Consider the following 16,526-nt stretch of genomic DNA (forward strand, 5'->3'; position numbering starts at 1 on the left):
TAATATTTCTCCTCTAAAGAAGGGCTCTAAAACCACATGGTTTGATTTGCAAATTCAAACAGAAGCAGAAGTTGTTTGAGGGGTATGCTTCTCAGCAGCAAAACACAATGACTTCAAAACGTACAGTGAGCAGAAAAGCCCCATCAAAATCAACAAATTCAAAATCAATGCAACAGGAGATACCAAGTGTGTACTGATGAGCCCAAGAATCCAAGTGGAACCACTGCCCAAACTCAACTTTAAACCAACACAATCCCAAAAACTGTCAGCATACCATCCATTACCTATGTTAATACTGGACAGCTAGTTGATGTTAAAGCCAATCTCCTATACTTGTCAGGAGAGAAAAAAACTAATACCATGAATGGCCCTAAGAGTAAGTTGGAAGCAACTCTAAGCGATCCATTTGGTTCTATCAAGATAACTCTCTGGGAACAGTATACTAATCTGGTACAAGAAGGGAAAACTTATGCCTTGAAGAACCCGAAAGTAAGAAAGAATGGTGACTGGCACGAATTAACAACAGCAAGAGGTGGATCTACAACTATCACAGAAGTTGAGCCACTCAAAGAAACATGGGCCACCCCAACAGACATCCCAGAATCATTTCTTATTTCTAAATCAACCGCTGAAATACTAGGAATTGCTCAGTTTTCAGTGTACCACTCCTGTCAGGTGTGCAAGAAAAAGCTTCATGATGAAAACACCAACAATATGAAGAGTGCCAATTGTGACCTTAAACAAAAGTTTGGCAAAGTGTAGAAAAATAACTACCTACAAGTAGTAGTGAAGATTGATGATAACACCAACCTTACACTTACAATTTTTGATCAAACAATAAAAAACCTACTGATTACAGTAGGAAAAAAAGATGTGCCCCAAACAGAAGAGAATATTACTCAAGTTTTCCTTGATCTACCTCTAGTGGAAATAACTTATGTTGTGTTACGTTACAATTACACGTGATCACTAGAGGCTAGATACAGCATGAACAATTGACAATAAGACATTGATTGAGAGTCACGTGGTTAGTTCTGTTGAGATGTTGTAGAGTCTTATGCTAGAATAAAGAAATATAATCGGGTTATCTGGTTACTCCTGCTAGCAGTTTGCGGATAACTTAACATGGTGGCAGCGGTGTCAAGATAAATTAAAAGACACTAAAGACAGTCAAGACGACCAACGATGCCTGATACGCTCGCCCAAGCACCAGCGCCTCAAAAAACGCAAGTCATTATGCAATCGTCCTCCATTCAACCGCCCGCACCTTTAAGCTTCAGTGGCGATTTAGAAGCAACTTGGAAACACTTCCATCAGGTATGGACCAATTATGCGATAATTACTGGTCTGGAAAAGCAGACAGAAGAGTAAAAAGTAGCTCTATTCTTGCATTGTATCGGTTCAGAGGCACTGAAAACGTTCAATGGGTTCTCATTTGATGACGAAAGCGATTGAAAGAAGCTAGACAAAGTGATTGAGAAATTTGAAGAATACACAGTCGGACGGATAAATGAGACGTTCGAACGATACAGGTTTAACAGTAGAAACCAAGAACCCTCAGAGGGAATCAATGCTTACGTTTCAGCTCTAAGAAATCTCGCCAAAACCTGTAATTTTGGATCTCTGCATGACTCGCTAGTCAGAGATAGGATTGTGTTTGGCGTACAAAGTAAACACACGAGGCAAAAGTTGCTTCAGGAACACAAGCTAACATTCGAGAAATGCATCGACATTTGCCGCAGTAATGAAGCCACAAGCTCACAGATGAAAGAAATTGCCTCTGGTAGTAATTTAGAAGCGGTAAATAAAGTTGAAGATCCGACACGTGACAAAGGAAGGTCTTGGCGGCGTGATTGGAAACGGAGGAATGATCGGAATGAGCAATCTCGAGATAATACAACACGCGTCACGAAAACGTGTCACTTCTGTGGAAACAAACATGAGATGAATAAGAAGAAATGTCCCGCGTGGGGAAAGCAGTGCCAGAAATGCAATGGCAGGAATCATTTCACAAGTGTCTGTAAAAAGGATCGAAGAATAAACCACATCGTGAAAGACGAAACAGATACCAACAGCGATGTGGAATTCATCACTAGCATCTGCCTCAAAGAAGAATACATATCTCAAGTTTCAGACAACGAATACCCAAAGAAAATTTATGCAGAGATGATAATAAACGGCAGCTCACTATCATTTCAAGTCGACTGTGGAGCGTCAGTGAACATTTTACCACTCAAATATGTCAGGGACTGTGCAATTAAACCGTCAAAGAAGTCACTGCGCATGTGGATGTAGTGTCCCGTATGTTCATTATTATTATGGGATATAGTAGCGGAAAGAGCATGTGGTAAGACGATATAAAACACAATAAAGATTACGTTGTTGTTACAAAACGGAGTTGTACAGTCAATACGTCAAAGACACCACATTTGGCGACGAGGATAAACGATATTCAACTTGCCGTACGGCTGCTGAAGTGGAAACGAGTTCAAACAGTGGACAAAACTCGCACAGATGGCCGTATGCTTAAGCGGATTACCTGGATTACCTGCGTTCGACGCCGTCGGCGAACCAGCTACACTCGCCCAAAGATGGTTAACTTGGAAAGAAGAATTCGAGCTTTATGTTACTGCCTCTGGAATCAGCGACCCCACACAAAAAAGAGCACTACTACTTCACCTAGCCGGCCCCAAAGTCCGAGATGTTTTCAATAATTCCATTCCTGCTACAACACGAGGCGAAGCGAAAGATTACAAAAAAGCTATGGACTGCCTTTCAGAACACTTCAAGCTCAAAAAGAACGCCCCAATGGCCAGACAAATATTTTTAGCGGCTACTCCATTACCTGGTGAAACCGTCAACAATTTTATTACTCGCCTGCAGAAACTAGCAGAACATTGTGACTACGAGGGCGAAAGGGACAACCAGGTGAGAGATCGCGCCATTTCTTTTCTGAAGGACAAAAATCTCAAGTCAAAATTGTACCATGAGGAAACACTGCCTCTCAGCAAACTCATGGAAATCGTTAGCCAGTATCATGACAAAGAAGCGCTTATCCTCATTCCCGAAAGCCACGTAAACAGCTTGTCCCGTGATCCAAAACAAGGGGGAAAATGTTGGCGGTGCGATAAAGTGGGTCATTTCGCGAAAGAATGCCGTCGCTCACGTGACCACAAATGCGGAAAGTGCGGGCACATCGGTCATTTTGAAGTGTGCTGCCACTCCAAGCAGAATAAAGGACGAGACCCCAGCCAAAGTTCAAGTCGTGGTCGCGGAAACCCACGAACAAAACCTAGCCGTGGACGAAGAGGAGGAAATTCAAAGGAGCAACGTGATGTACACAACGTGTGCGAAGACGCGAGTGCAGACGAGCGCGTAAACAGTGATGACTTCTACGTGTTCAGCACCGGGAGCACGGATGGAGAGAACACCATGGAACTCATGATTGAAGATAAGCTTGTAAACATTGTTATAGACTCTGGTGCTAGCTGTAATTTAATGTCAGAGGAAATGTTTAATTTTGTATCGGGGGGCAAGGCTAGATTGTTGGACTGCAACAAGAGAGTTTATGCTTATGCTTCTGTACAGCCTCTCCAGCTTAAAGGGAAATACTTTTTTAACGTACAAGTACCACAGACCCACAAATCCCTGTATACTGAATTTTATGTAATGTGCGGTAAGGCAGCGACGCTACTTGGTCGCGAGGCCTCCGAATTGCTGGGCGTGTTAAGGGTAGGCGTGTCCATTAATAGCTGTGATGTCAAATCTGATAGCATGGAAAGCCTCACAAACAGTCTTGACCGAAAAGCCCTTCTGAAGTCCAAATTTCCAAAAGTATTTCAAGGCCTCGGCAAGCTCAAAGGATATCAGCTAAAACTCCACATTGATGAGAGTGTTCAACCAGTCGCTCAGCCACTACGCAGAATCCCTTTTAGTAGAAGAGCTAAGGTCACCGAAAAGCTAGAGGAACTACTCAAACTTGATGTCATTGAAAAGGTGGAGGGACCAACCAGCTGGGTGAACCCCTTGGTTGTGGTGGAGAAGCCTAATGGTGACATCAGGATATGTCTTGATATGAGGCAAGCAAATCAGGCCATCGTACGGGAGAAGCACCCAGTACCAACAGTTGAAGAGACACTCCAAGAAGTCTCCTATGCCAAAGTTTTCTCAAAGCTAGATCTAAATATGGCCTTCCACCAAATTGAGCTACATCCAGACTCTCGGGATATCACAACATTTGCTGCGCCTGATGGTTTATACAGGTACAAACGCCTGCTTTTTGGCGTGAACATGGCCACAGAAAAATTCCAGCAGATCGTGTGGCAAGTAATTAAATGCTGCCCGGGTGCCTACAATCTCCATGATGACCTGCGAGTCGTAGGGGCAGACGACAAAGAACATGATGAGAATTTAGACAGGGTCATGCGTAAACTGGAAGAATCAAACCTCACCTTGAATTATGACAAATGTGAAATTGGTGTTAGCAGCATGGTTTACATGGGTGATGTACTCTCTGGCGAGGGATTAAAAGTCTCCAGTGAACGAGTGGAAGCTATCGTTAAAGCACCAACGCCCCAAAACCAGTCCGAAGTAAGAAGCTTTCTCGGTTCAGTTCAGTTTTGTGCGAAGTTCATCCCAAACTTTGCAACCATATCAAGTCCATTGTGGGACCTAACCGGCAAAGATGTTAAGTGGCACTGGGGTCCAAAAGAAAAAAAAGCCTTTCAAGAAATCAAGGGCCTGCTAACCAGAGCACCAGTGATGGCCTACCACAGGCAAGGTGCCACAACACGGTTCACAACTGATGCTTCTCCTGTTGGAGTTGGAGCAGTTCTGGAGCAAAAACAACGAGACGGGACCTACAGGCCAATATATTACGCTAGCCGAAAGCTTAGCAACGTTGAAACAAGGTACTCCCAGTTCGAAAGAGAAGCTCTAGCTGTCAGATGGGCTTGCGAGAAGTTTTACCTGTACCTGTATGGAATTAAATTCGAAGTCCGCACTGACCATAAGCCGCTAGTCACAGTACTCGGTACAAAGTCGAAGCCTCCATCCGCCCGGATAGAAAGGTGGCTCCTATACTTGCAGCAATTTCAATACACGCTGACGCACATACCAGGCAAAGATAATCCGGCAGACGTCCTCAGCCGCCTGCCTATTGGCTCAACTCAAGATGACGACACCAGAAAGACGGAAGATTTTGCATACAGCGTGGCAAGTGCAGCAATACCAGCCGCTTTGTTGCCGAAGCAAGTTGAGACTGCCACAGCAAATGATCCAACTTTACGGATAGTGCACAAAGCTGTGATCACTGGTGACTGGACCCAATTGTCAGGCACCACCTACAAAGCAGTTAAGGAAGAACTGTGGGTAGTAGGACAAGTAGTGATGAGAGGGACTCGCATTGTAATGCCTCAGAGCCTGTGGAAACAAACCATCATGTTGGCACACGAAGGTCATCAGGGCATGGTCCGTACTAAAGCCAGGTTGCGGGAAAAAGTGTGGTGGCCACAAATGGACAAACAGGTGGAGGATGCCATACGTTCATGCCACCCCTGTCAACTTGTGGGACCAAGATCAAAACCAGAGCCTGTGAGGTCAAGCAGTCTACCTGATGGACCCTGGCAGGAGATCTCAGTGGACCTTCTTGAAATCTCAAACGGTGAACACCTTTTAGTTGCTGTCGACTATTATTCTCGTTGGCTGGAGGCTATTCTCCTAAAGAAGACAGATGCCCGACATGTGATAAAAAGCATGGAAGCTATTTTCAGAACACATGGACTACCAGAAACTCTGCGCAGTGACAACGGACCACCATTTGCGTCAAAGGAATTCGAGGGCTTCCTAGAATACCTGGGAATAGACCACAAGAAGGGCATACCCTATTGGCCACAGAGCAACGGAGAGGTAGAACGCGCAAATGAAACAATTTTAAAGATAGTGCGAATTGCACGCGTCGAAGGAAAGGATTGGAAAAAGGCTCTTGAGAACTTCCTCTTCCAATATAGAGTTACCCCACACACTGTTACTGGATTATCACCTGCAGAACTACTGATGGGGAGGAAACTGCGTGACAAACTTCCACGAGTCGAATTCTCCAAAGACCGTGCAACTGAAGCATATTGGCAACAGTTGTTGAGAGAGAGAGACACTCGTGCAAAACTCAGCCAGAAAGAGTATGCAGACAGAACACGAGGAGCCAAACACAGCAATATTGAGGAGGGTGACAAGGTACTGTTAAAGCAGACACGTGAAAACAAGCTCTCACCAAACTATGAGCCAGAACCTTACATTGTCACTCGTAAAGATGGAAATGCCGTCATTTTACAAGACACAAACGGGAACAATAAGATGCGCAACATTGCTCATACGAAAAAGTTTATGGATCCTGGGACTGTTAAAAAAGCAGAAATAGATCCACAGCCATGCCTAGCCGAGCAACCAGCGCAACCCCGACAGGATGAGCCAAATCTCAGTTCTAGTCAATCAGCTACAGATACATCTGAAGCCGTATCTAGCCCCTTACCTTCAGTTGCTTCGCGCCCTGTGCGTGCCAAGCGAGCGCCCTCCTGGATGCAAGATTATGTACGCGCCTAGTTTAAAATTATTCAGAAGAAAATAAGAGACTCTGAACTTTCTTTTCGAGTACTTTATTACTTGGTTGTTTTTTTTAATAACTTAGGGGGAGATGTAGTGTCCCGTATGTTCATTATTATTATGGGATATAGTAGCAGAAAGAGCATGTGGTAAGACGATATAAAACGCAATAAAGATTACGTTGTTGTTACAAAACGGAGTTGTACAGTCAATACGTCAAAGACACCACAGTGGAATGGAACAAACATCACTCCAGTCGGCTCGACACGTGTGATCGTGCGTAATCTCAAGAACCACAAGAGGTATTCAATTGAATTCGTCTTCGTTCATGAAACATTCACCCCGCTTATCGGAGCACGTGCGGCCCAACAAATGAATTTAATCAAGATAAACAACTCGAATTTCATAACAGCTTCTCCGACCAGGCCATCTCAACCGGAAGTCCACCAGTTAACTTCTACTGAGAAGATTGTTCAGGAATACGCAGATATCTTTGAGTGAGAAGTAGAGTCACTGCCTACGAATATGCATTGACCTGAAGCACCTTAATGCAGTGCTGAAAAGAGAGACCTACCAGCTACCAATCTTGGATGATATGCTACCCGAACTAGCACAAGCCAAAGTATTTTCAACAGTAGATCTTAAAGCAGGCTACTGGCACTGTGTCATCAACGAAGAGTCCAGTCTTCTCACAACATTCTAAACACCTTACGGAAGGTATCGGTGGCTACGACTCCCCTTTGGTCTGTCTGTATCCTCTGAAATATTTCAGAAACGAGAGAACCAAGCCTTGGAAGGACTCAAGGGAATACTTGACATTACTGATGACATCTTGATATATGGTGTAGGTAAAGACCTGAAGGAAGCGACTGAGGACCATGACAGACGTCTAAAAGCACTACTGTAGAGATGCCGAGAGAGGTGGATGGCACTAAACAAAGACAAGCTCAAATTAAGACGACAAGAAGTAGCGTTCATGGGTCACCTCTTCACAAACAATGGCCTCAAGATTGATCCCGACAAAGCACGCGCAGTACCTTATTACATGAAATTTTCGCGGCATGTTAATTTCGCGAATTTCGCGATTTGAAAAAAATCGCGAAAATTAAATGTCGCGAAAATAACAAGCCACCAGTTCCAAGAGGAGTTTACGATGAATGCAAGCTCACTTACCTGTCGGACATTGACAATTGCATCAAGCAACACAATATTCCACCAGAACTTATTCTTGATGCTGATCAAACACCGAGTTCTTACGTATCAGTGGGTCGAATGACCATGGCAGCAACAAACTCTCAGTCTGTACCAATCAAGGGTTTGACAGATAAGCGTAACATCACTCTAACATTTGTGATTTCTTTGTCTAGCGAATTTCTCCCGTTGCAAATTATATACCAGGGTAAAACTAAGGCTAGCCTTCCTCGGAACGTTAGTTTTCCCAAGAGCTTTTGTGTCAGCCAAAACCCAAAGCACTATTCAAACGAGGCAGAAACAATAAGCCTTATTGATTCTGTAATCAATCCCTACGTGGTAAAGAAACGCAAGGAACTTGGCCTTCCACGATCTCAAAAAGCGCTTCTTATCTGGGATGTCTTCAGAGGTCAGAAAACGCAGAAGGTTTGCTCGAAGCTCTCCTCGCTGAATATAGAAGTCATTTCTGTCCCAGCTAACATGACACATTTTTTTCAACCCTTGGATCTAACGGTCAATGGACAGGCCAAAAAGTTTTGCAAGAACAAGTTCGCGACGTGGTATTCCGCAGAAGTCCAGAAACAAGTGGATAGTGGAATCAATTTTGAAGATGTCGATGTTGATCTCAAACTATCGGTCCTTAAACCAATCCATGCCACTTGGTTGGTAGAGTTGTATAACTTTTTCACCAGCACTGAAGGAAAGGTTTATGTTTTGAAAGGATGGGAAAAAGCCAGAATAAAGGATGTTTTAAATGGAAAAGAAGTGCTACCCCCTGTTGATCCGTATCAAGACATTTACGCAAATGATTAAACAGCATCAGTCGTGCAACTAAACGGCAACATTTTTTTCCTCGGAGTTAGCAGAAAGGAATATTTAATGTAATGGATATTAAGGTCAATTGACCAGTAATAACGTGACTTGCATTCAAGCATGGGCAGGTACATACTGTGCCTTCTAGACGCTGTTAGATCATCTTTCTTGTTACTGTTTACATAATCTGCTGCGTTTCTGTTTATTAAGTTGTTTGATCAAATTTTCAAGGACATGTAAAATAACATTGACAAAGAAATAAATTGTCTCACTCAAAAACGCGAAATTAAAGTGAGTCAAAATGCAACATTTTCGCAAAATCGCGAAAATAAGGTGTCGCGAAATATGCGACTCTCCAAATCGCGAAATTAACATGTCACGAAAATTTCATGTAATAAGGTACAAGAAATGACACCCCCAACAGACATGGAGGGAGTCCAAAGACTGAATGGATTCGTTAATTATCTCTCCAAATTTCTACCACAACTGGCTGACATTACGGAGCCTCTCAGAAGGTTAACTAGGAAAGATACAAAGTGGACATGGAGCGAAGAGCAAGACAAGGCCTTCAATGAAGTTAAGAGATTAGTATCGCAAGCTCCGGTTCTAAGCTATTATCAGCCTGACCGACCCTTAAGTATTCAATGTGATGCAAGTCAGGAGGGCCTCTGTGCTGCTCTCCTACAAGATGGTAGGCCAGTCGCTTACGCAAGTCGCTCCCTCAGTGATACAGAACAGAGGTACGCTCAAATCGAGAAGGAGATGCTCACGATCGTGTTCGCGTTAGAGAAGTTCAACCAGTACACATTTGGTCGCCACGTAAGGGTGTCCAGCGACCACAAGCCATTGGAGTCCATATTGTCAAAACCACTCGCAGTAGCCCCAAGACGACTTCAAGGAATGATGATGCGACTCCAGAAATACACCTCTGAAGTAACTTATGACCATGGAAAGAACATGCATCTTGCTGACACACTGTCCAGGGCGTATCTTCCTACAGAAGGTAACCCGCAAGACTGCGAGTTCGAATACATAAACATGGCGAGCTATCTTCCCATAGCCGAGGAGAGACTGGAAGAGATCAGGAGAGAAACAAGAAATGTTGAAATCTAAGGTGTATTCAGAGAATGTTGGTACATAGGGAAGCTATTGTAATTACTGACCCTTCTGTAAGCTGTAACAGCCTTTTTCTCTTTATGGCCTCCAGTGATTTTAAATTACTTTTTCATTGAGAAAACACTGAAGTCTCTGGGTGATTCTATATGATATCTTCCTAGGGAAAAATAAATTAAATATTTTATTCATACCAACTCACAGGATAGCAATCTGACTCGCTTTGCCAGGAGGGTTCACTAATTATCACAAGAAATCTTTGGTCCAGAATTGTGAATACAGATTTATGTGATTTGACAGACTGGATTGTTTGGGTTGAGACATGCTCCAGGTTACAGTTTTTTTTTTTAAATTGAATTTTGTTTTTTAAAAGGATATGGACACCAACCAGGATGAACATCCTCCTAACAAAAGGAAGAGGAAAGCTGCTGATGATCCAATTAAAAAGTGGGCAGTGGTTATAACAGGAGAGGACGTCAATCGAAAGCCTGGATCAAATGAAGTACCTATGCCAACTACAATAACTTTGGCAAAGATAAATAAAGATAAAATGCGGCGTAAAGAAATCTCATTTACCTTAAGTAAAACAGAAGAAGATATGAAAGAGATTCTGAAGGAGACTTTCCCAATTCTTGCTGGCACTGAAAGGTAATTTTTTGAAGTCATGAGTGTAAAAGGACCTCAATATTAGAAGCTTGTGTAGATCACAACATTTGACACTTTCATGTACCTGTTTTGTGGATTTACCAGGTAAATCTCTACAAGGTGTAGTGATAATAAATTATGAGACATATAGAGGTTAAAAGTGTCTCAGTTATTCATAACCTGCACTGGTAGATAACCATTATAACGTAACAAAGCTCTAGAGAGCTAAATTAAGAGTTGTGCACTTTCCATCTTCTGAGGGTGACCCTAAAAGGCTGTAGAGAGGCATGGCAAAATGGAAGAAAATCACCTCAAGTGCTAAAAGACAACATGAAGGAGAATTTCTCCAGATCCTAAAAGATGGAGAGGTGGGGAATCACTCCAAATCCTAAAACAGGGTTCATAAGGGTCCTGGAAAGACATGGGATTTTATAATTTCATTTGCCAGGCATAGAATGTCATGGAATTTAGATTTGGCTCCTGGAAAATCATGGAAAGACAGAAAATCAGCAGGCTATCTATGAGAGCAAAGTAATGTAGTTCCAAAAAATAAATCAAGAACATACTCCACCAATCCAGGACCTATTTTTTTCTAGCTGAAGTGGCAAATATCCCATTTATCAACATTTTATGCTTGAGATAATAAGTGGAAAATAAGATGTTGGATCATGCTTGTAAAATAATGTTGTCAATATTTCCAAAAAAAATTCAAAATCTTGGGTTCTTTTTTTGCCTGAATTTGCCAAACTTGCTTTGAGTAAGATAATATTCTTGAATTCAAGCTAATTTAAACAAGTAAGTTTTCATTGTTGTGCCAGCGATATTTGGATTGTTTTTGTCACCTTTAAAGGTTTTGTTTACTGGTGTGTTTACAATTTGTTTTTTATCAAATGCAACTGCAATAACATTGTGGCAATATAACACTAAAACAGTGTCTGCATGACCTTTTTGAGCAGCTTTGTTGCAGCCTTTCTGCCAATTTTGCATGGTAAAACTCAATTTTATTTGAAAAGTTGAAATAAGTTGAGGTGACAAATTTTTTGGATAGTCTAACCATTGTCATGTAGGAAGTGTATTTTAATGAGCAGTTGTTTGAAACTGGTAATTGTACTGTAAAAGAGTTCCATAACAACTTAGACACAATGCATACTCCCTGGTTGGTCAAAAATCTCTAATATATTTGCCTATATACCCATAGAAAGCTAAAATATCTTCTGTAAAATGGTGATACACAGGGGAAGTCCCATATTTTAAATTGTTGAAGGCCTCTGGTTTGGAGAAAACAAAGAGGACACTTTGAATACCAAAAACACTTTGTGAGAAAGATTCTATTTTCTGATTTCATTTATTTGTTCTGTCAAACTTGTCATTAAAGAATTTATTAATGTGTATATTCTCCAGCCTTGATTACCCTCTCTACTTGGCAGGTAAGAAAGAGTGGGTAAAAACAAATTGGTAAATTTTAAAATTTGAAATGGTGTAAGAGCAGTCAGTGGGATGTTATATTTTAGTACTTACAGGTCAAAGAAGGATCTTCAGTTGACAACAATTTGGTCATGGGACATTGATCTACTGGAGAATCCTTAGTTGTCAGTAGGTTTTTACTAAAGCTTACTTTGGTTTGCAGATTTTATTGTGCTAAGTCAGCTGAGAAAGTGAAACTTGACTTCGGTGAAAAGCGCTGTATCTGGAGTGGAAAAGATATACACAGAATTATAAAGGGTGACAGTGTGTTGTATATCTTTAGTGAGGTTTGTGTTACTCAGACATTACAACAAGTTGCAAAGTTTTATGTGCTTCTGTGTGTTACTTTGCTCTGTATTTAATTCCCTATGTTGGTTGAGATTGTGTCAGAGAATTTAAAGGAATATGCATGTCTACATTTTGGGATGTGACATACCAAAAACAGGTTTGCAAAGAATTGTGGTATGATTTAGCACGCTCTTTTTTTCAAGAATAAGATACATATTGGTAAAGTATATTCAAAGTTTTGTTCAAATAGCCCTCATTGTTAAACCTGTTGGTCTTAATTGGCAGTGGCCTGTTATTTGTTAGCTGATGGTTGATGGAAGGGGGCTGTTCTTCACAATTGCCACATTTCATATGTTCTTGTAAAGTTTTACATAAATCTGTGCATATGGTTCATAGCCACCTTATATTAGCTTGTTTTTGTTCAGATACAAGTATGGTAAATTACACTAATTGTTACTTAGGACAGGTTAAACGAAGTCAGTGCAGTAGTCTCACCAAGAGAAAAGGGATCATTGTTTATAAGAATATTTTAAAGCAGTTTATGAGAATATTTCAACAAAAAATAAGCATTCACATTGATAGCAAGTTCCTGAGCTGATCTGTTTGTCAGACCAAGGAATTCATCGAAGCAGATTAGGATAGAAGGAAATGTAATCCAGTATCTGTAATCCAGTAATCCATATGAATTTTCCATTTTTTTTTTTAGGGAGAGCAAATGCAAGACTCGGGTGCCTTCTCCACAGACTCAGAGCAGTCAGAAGCACATATTACACTTCCACCAGTGGGTCCTAACACAAGTCAGATAACAAAAATGGTTCCAATGACATTGGCACTAGCACCTCAACAAATCCCTCCAACAGGTTGATAATGATCCCAGTATTTTAGTGTCAACCAACTCTCCCTTATCATGCCTCTTGCTTATTAAGTGTCTTACCCACAGCAGTTCACAAACATTCTGAAGTCTAGCGATCAAACTTTCTTAGGTTTGCTGAGTGCATGAAGAGATAGAAATATTATGTGACACTGCACATTTTTTTCATTGATTCCCTTGTAACCTTCATTAGTAAAACTCTCTCTATTCAATGAATGCCAATAATTCCCTAACATGTAAATTGATGGTTCTATTACTTCAGCAATACTTGAGAAATTTTTTGGCAGGTGTTAGCTGGTATGTGATCAAAATATTTACTAGGTAACTCATAGGAGACAATGTACTCAACAAGGTGTTGCATGCTCCTTGAAAATGTCAGTCTTCTTATTATCTCATAAGTGTAATTGATGAAGACCATAATACTGAAAAGTATGTCAGGTATAAACGGAGAAACACTGTTGATAACAGCAGTGAATGTAGATAATCTATTTGAGTTGTCACAAAGACATAAATGCATACAAAGTACATTTGTAGCTCAATAGAAGATCATTGAGACCAGGAAGTTAAAGGTTAAACATTAATGTAATATGTTTACTCAAGAAAATTCAGTTCTTTGAGGAAAAAAGTTGATATTGTTGGATAAATTGATACAATTCTTTGGTGTCTGTGTAGGTAATTTACTAGAGCAGACAAATCCTTCCACTCTTGCATCTCTCTTGGAAAGTTTACAAGTCTGTCGTAAAGATATAGAGATCCAGAGGCCATCTGACCAGGCTTCAACTGAGACATTGACAGCTAAAGGGAGTCAAAGGGCTCAACAGAATACACCTGTGACTGTAGGGGATTCTGACAATCAGGTAATCATGTACAAAAAAAGATAAGTTAAAGCTCAATTTATTCCACTCATGTTTGTAGTATTTCAACTGAAGAATAATGAACAGCTGTAATTTTTAGCTGTGGTAGATTTAAGATGCAAGAAATATGCTGCTCATTGAGCTCAAACAAACTATTGTACAACAGTCAACCACACTTTACATGTAGAATAAACAATGAATGTAGTGGAGTTTAAATCATGTGAAGGTAATCCTAATTTTGATTGTTGAAGCTAATTTCTATGACTTTGTATGGAATACAAATTATTTTGTGTGATTTTCTTGCTAACACAACTCTAAATGAAAACTCTGCAGAAGCATGCAGTGATTGATTGACAAACAGTTGTTTTGTGGTCACAAAAACATCAATGGTAGAAACTGTTTAATGGGTTGTAATAAATAGCTTTAGGGCTTTGGGGGAAGCTGAGAATTTGTTAGGTTGAGGACCTAATAAACAAATCAAAGACATGCAAGTTTATTGAGAGTGGAAGAATTTTCAGGAAAAAGTAATGCTGGAATGTTCAAATTGGGAAAATAAATGATTATATGTGGTTTGAATTTGGGATTGTCTGCTAATAAAAATTAAGAAAAGACTTTGTTGAAAGAAGGTTTTAACAATGAACTTCTGGTAGAGTGTGCATGGTGCATGTTTTGATGGCACATTCATCTCCACATCTGTGAAAAATTGAGTTGTTCTCTGTGTATGTACCGTGTGAAATGAAAGTGAGTTAAGTTTGGCTTTCTCTAAAAAATGGAATACTGGGTTATGCATGTCATGAAAGAGTCGAGCAGGAAAAGAATAAGTCACATAGGAGTGAATGCGTGCATATTTGTTAAGTAGAACAAGGACTGATTGATTTTTATTTAGTCTATTAGGAAGACTATTCTTATGTTAGACAGAAGATAAAAACCTCTTTCCCCAAAGTTTGTGGAAGTCAGTTCCTGGTGATAAAGCTCTTACTTGAATTGTGTGGCAGTTTACCCCCTACCATTTTAAGCATTTTAGTGGTTTATGCCACTTTTTGTGATCCTCCTCACTCAAATCTTGCAAGATTAAAATTTTAATTAAGCTTGCCACTGTGTTGTTTCCTCACCGCTCACTGTTTATGATGTCATTTCACTTTATTTCCTATTTTCTTGTCATTGGTCATAAATGTCATAAAGTATGTTTTGTGGGACCCTGCTACTACCATTACTGGTGGGCCAGGTAGATTTAGTCTTAATGCAGCAGGATAGTTGGATTAACAATGAGTAGATGAAAATCACAAGAAGATGTCCTTTGCATCAGAGAAACCACATTAAACTTACCTTTTGATTTCTGGATACAGATCACTGAAGAGATAATTTCATTCATCCTGAATGAAATTAACAGTGGATCAGTTTCTCTCGGTAAGTTTAAAGAAGTAACTGATCACATCAGTGTAAACTTATGTTGAAGGAAATAGGATTCAATGCTTATTCAGCCCTTCCATGAACATTCACTTTTCAATGTATTATGCTTGATTATAAACTCGAATAACTTCTTCACATAAGCAGAGATTCAAACTCCACATTAGCAGAGATGCTAACCTCTGGAAATAAAAAAATCTGGAGAAGGTTTAAATTTGGATACATTAATTTTTGGGGGCTCTCATTTCCTTTTTGTCACCTGTACAAGTTTCAGCTTGCTTTATTTTGCAATGAGAGTAAAAAAATCCTGTGGTAGTAATGAGCATATCTGCTTGCTTTGAACTTTTTAGCTGATATTGACTTTCCACCTCAAAATTTGGGGGATTTTGAGAGCATAAAACAGTGGTTAAAGCAATATGAAGTTTCCATAAATCCAAGAGAGAGTCCTTTGCAGGTATAGAATTACCTTATACAGTATATGTCAATAGAATGGTGCCCTTCTTTAATTAATTGTGTCATAGCATTGATCTCCAAATTAAATATTTTATTGTAGAAACATGCATTGTATCTAAACACCAACAAAAAAGGAAGTTTAACATTGTCAACAACAACAACAACAACAACAACAGCATTTATTTAAACACGATAAAAAATTCAGCAAAAGCTGATGTGGTCGTGTACGGACAATAAAACTAAATTCCTAACTAAATCCAATAAAACTAAATTCCTAACTAATTATAAGAAGACTAATGTAAGATTTCTACATATTTTCAACAATAAAAATTCTACATAGTACATCATTATAACATACGTGGCTTAAAAATACACTTGAGTGACTTTTTAAAAGCGTCAATGTCTTGAATTGATCTCATTTGATTTTCCAGAGCGTTCCACCGAGTAATTGACTTGTATGAGCATGATTTCTTGACCATATCGGTCTTAGGTCTAGGTAACTCAAATGTCATTTTCCTCCTGAAGTCGTAGCTACTTACATACTTTTCAAAGTGACGGCTCATAGGACGTGGCAAAAGATTATAATAAGCCTGATGCGCTAAGATTAGTAATCGTTTCTCATACATAATCTCTAAGGTATTCCATTTTACTGTGGCAAGAACCTCCTTGATTGGAGTACACCAATCCAAGTTAAATATTATTTTCGCCGCTCTAACATGTATAGATTCTAAGCTTGAGAAAAATACTCGACCACAAGAGCCCCAAACTAACATACCATATGTCACAGACGGCAGAATAACCTTAAAATAGAAATCAATTCTTGCCTGTAT

The 16,526-nt window shown here is 40.1% G+C and overlaps 1 protein-coding gene across 2 annotated transcripts; it reads left to right on the top strand.

The window, feature by feature from the left end:
- The first annotated feature begins 1,070 nt into the window (after nt 1-1,070).
- LOC149041247 (uncharacterized) lies at nt 1,071-15,742 on the top strand. 2 transcript variants are annotated; one of them, XM_089180138.1, is made up of 7 exons: nt 1,071-1,317; nt 10,088-10,362; nt 11,987-12,110; nt 12,818-12,971; nt 13,655-13,839; nt 15,183-15,243; nt 15,594-15,742. In XM_089180138.1, the coding sequence occupies exons 1-7, from the start codon at nt 1,186-1,188 to the stop codon at nt 15,701-15,703; spliced, it is 1,041 nt and encodes a 346-aa protein (XP_089036264.1). In that variant the 5' UTR covers nt 1,071-1,185; the 3' UTR covers nt 15,704-15,742. The 2 variants fall into 2 exon arrangements, with proteins under 2 accessions (XP_089036264.1, XP_089036265.1); XM_089180139.1 differs by lacking the exon at nt 1,071-1,317 and adding an exon at nt 9,477-9,604 and having other exon boundaries at nt 15,594-15,740.
- Nucleotides 15,743-16,526: the final 784 nt, after the last annotated feature.

Source organism: Pocillopora damicornis, chromosome 8, assembly GCF_964200805.1.
Source record: "Pocillopora damicornis chromosome 8, jaPocDami1.2, whole genome shotgun sequence".
In the NCBI taxonomy this organism is placed as follows: domain Eukaryota; kingdom Metazoa; phylum Cnidaria; class Anthozoa; order Scleractinia; family Pocilloporidae; genus Pocillopora; species Pocillopora damicornis.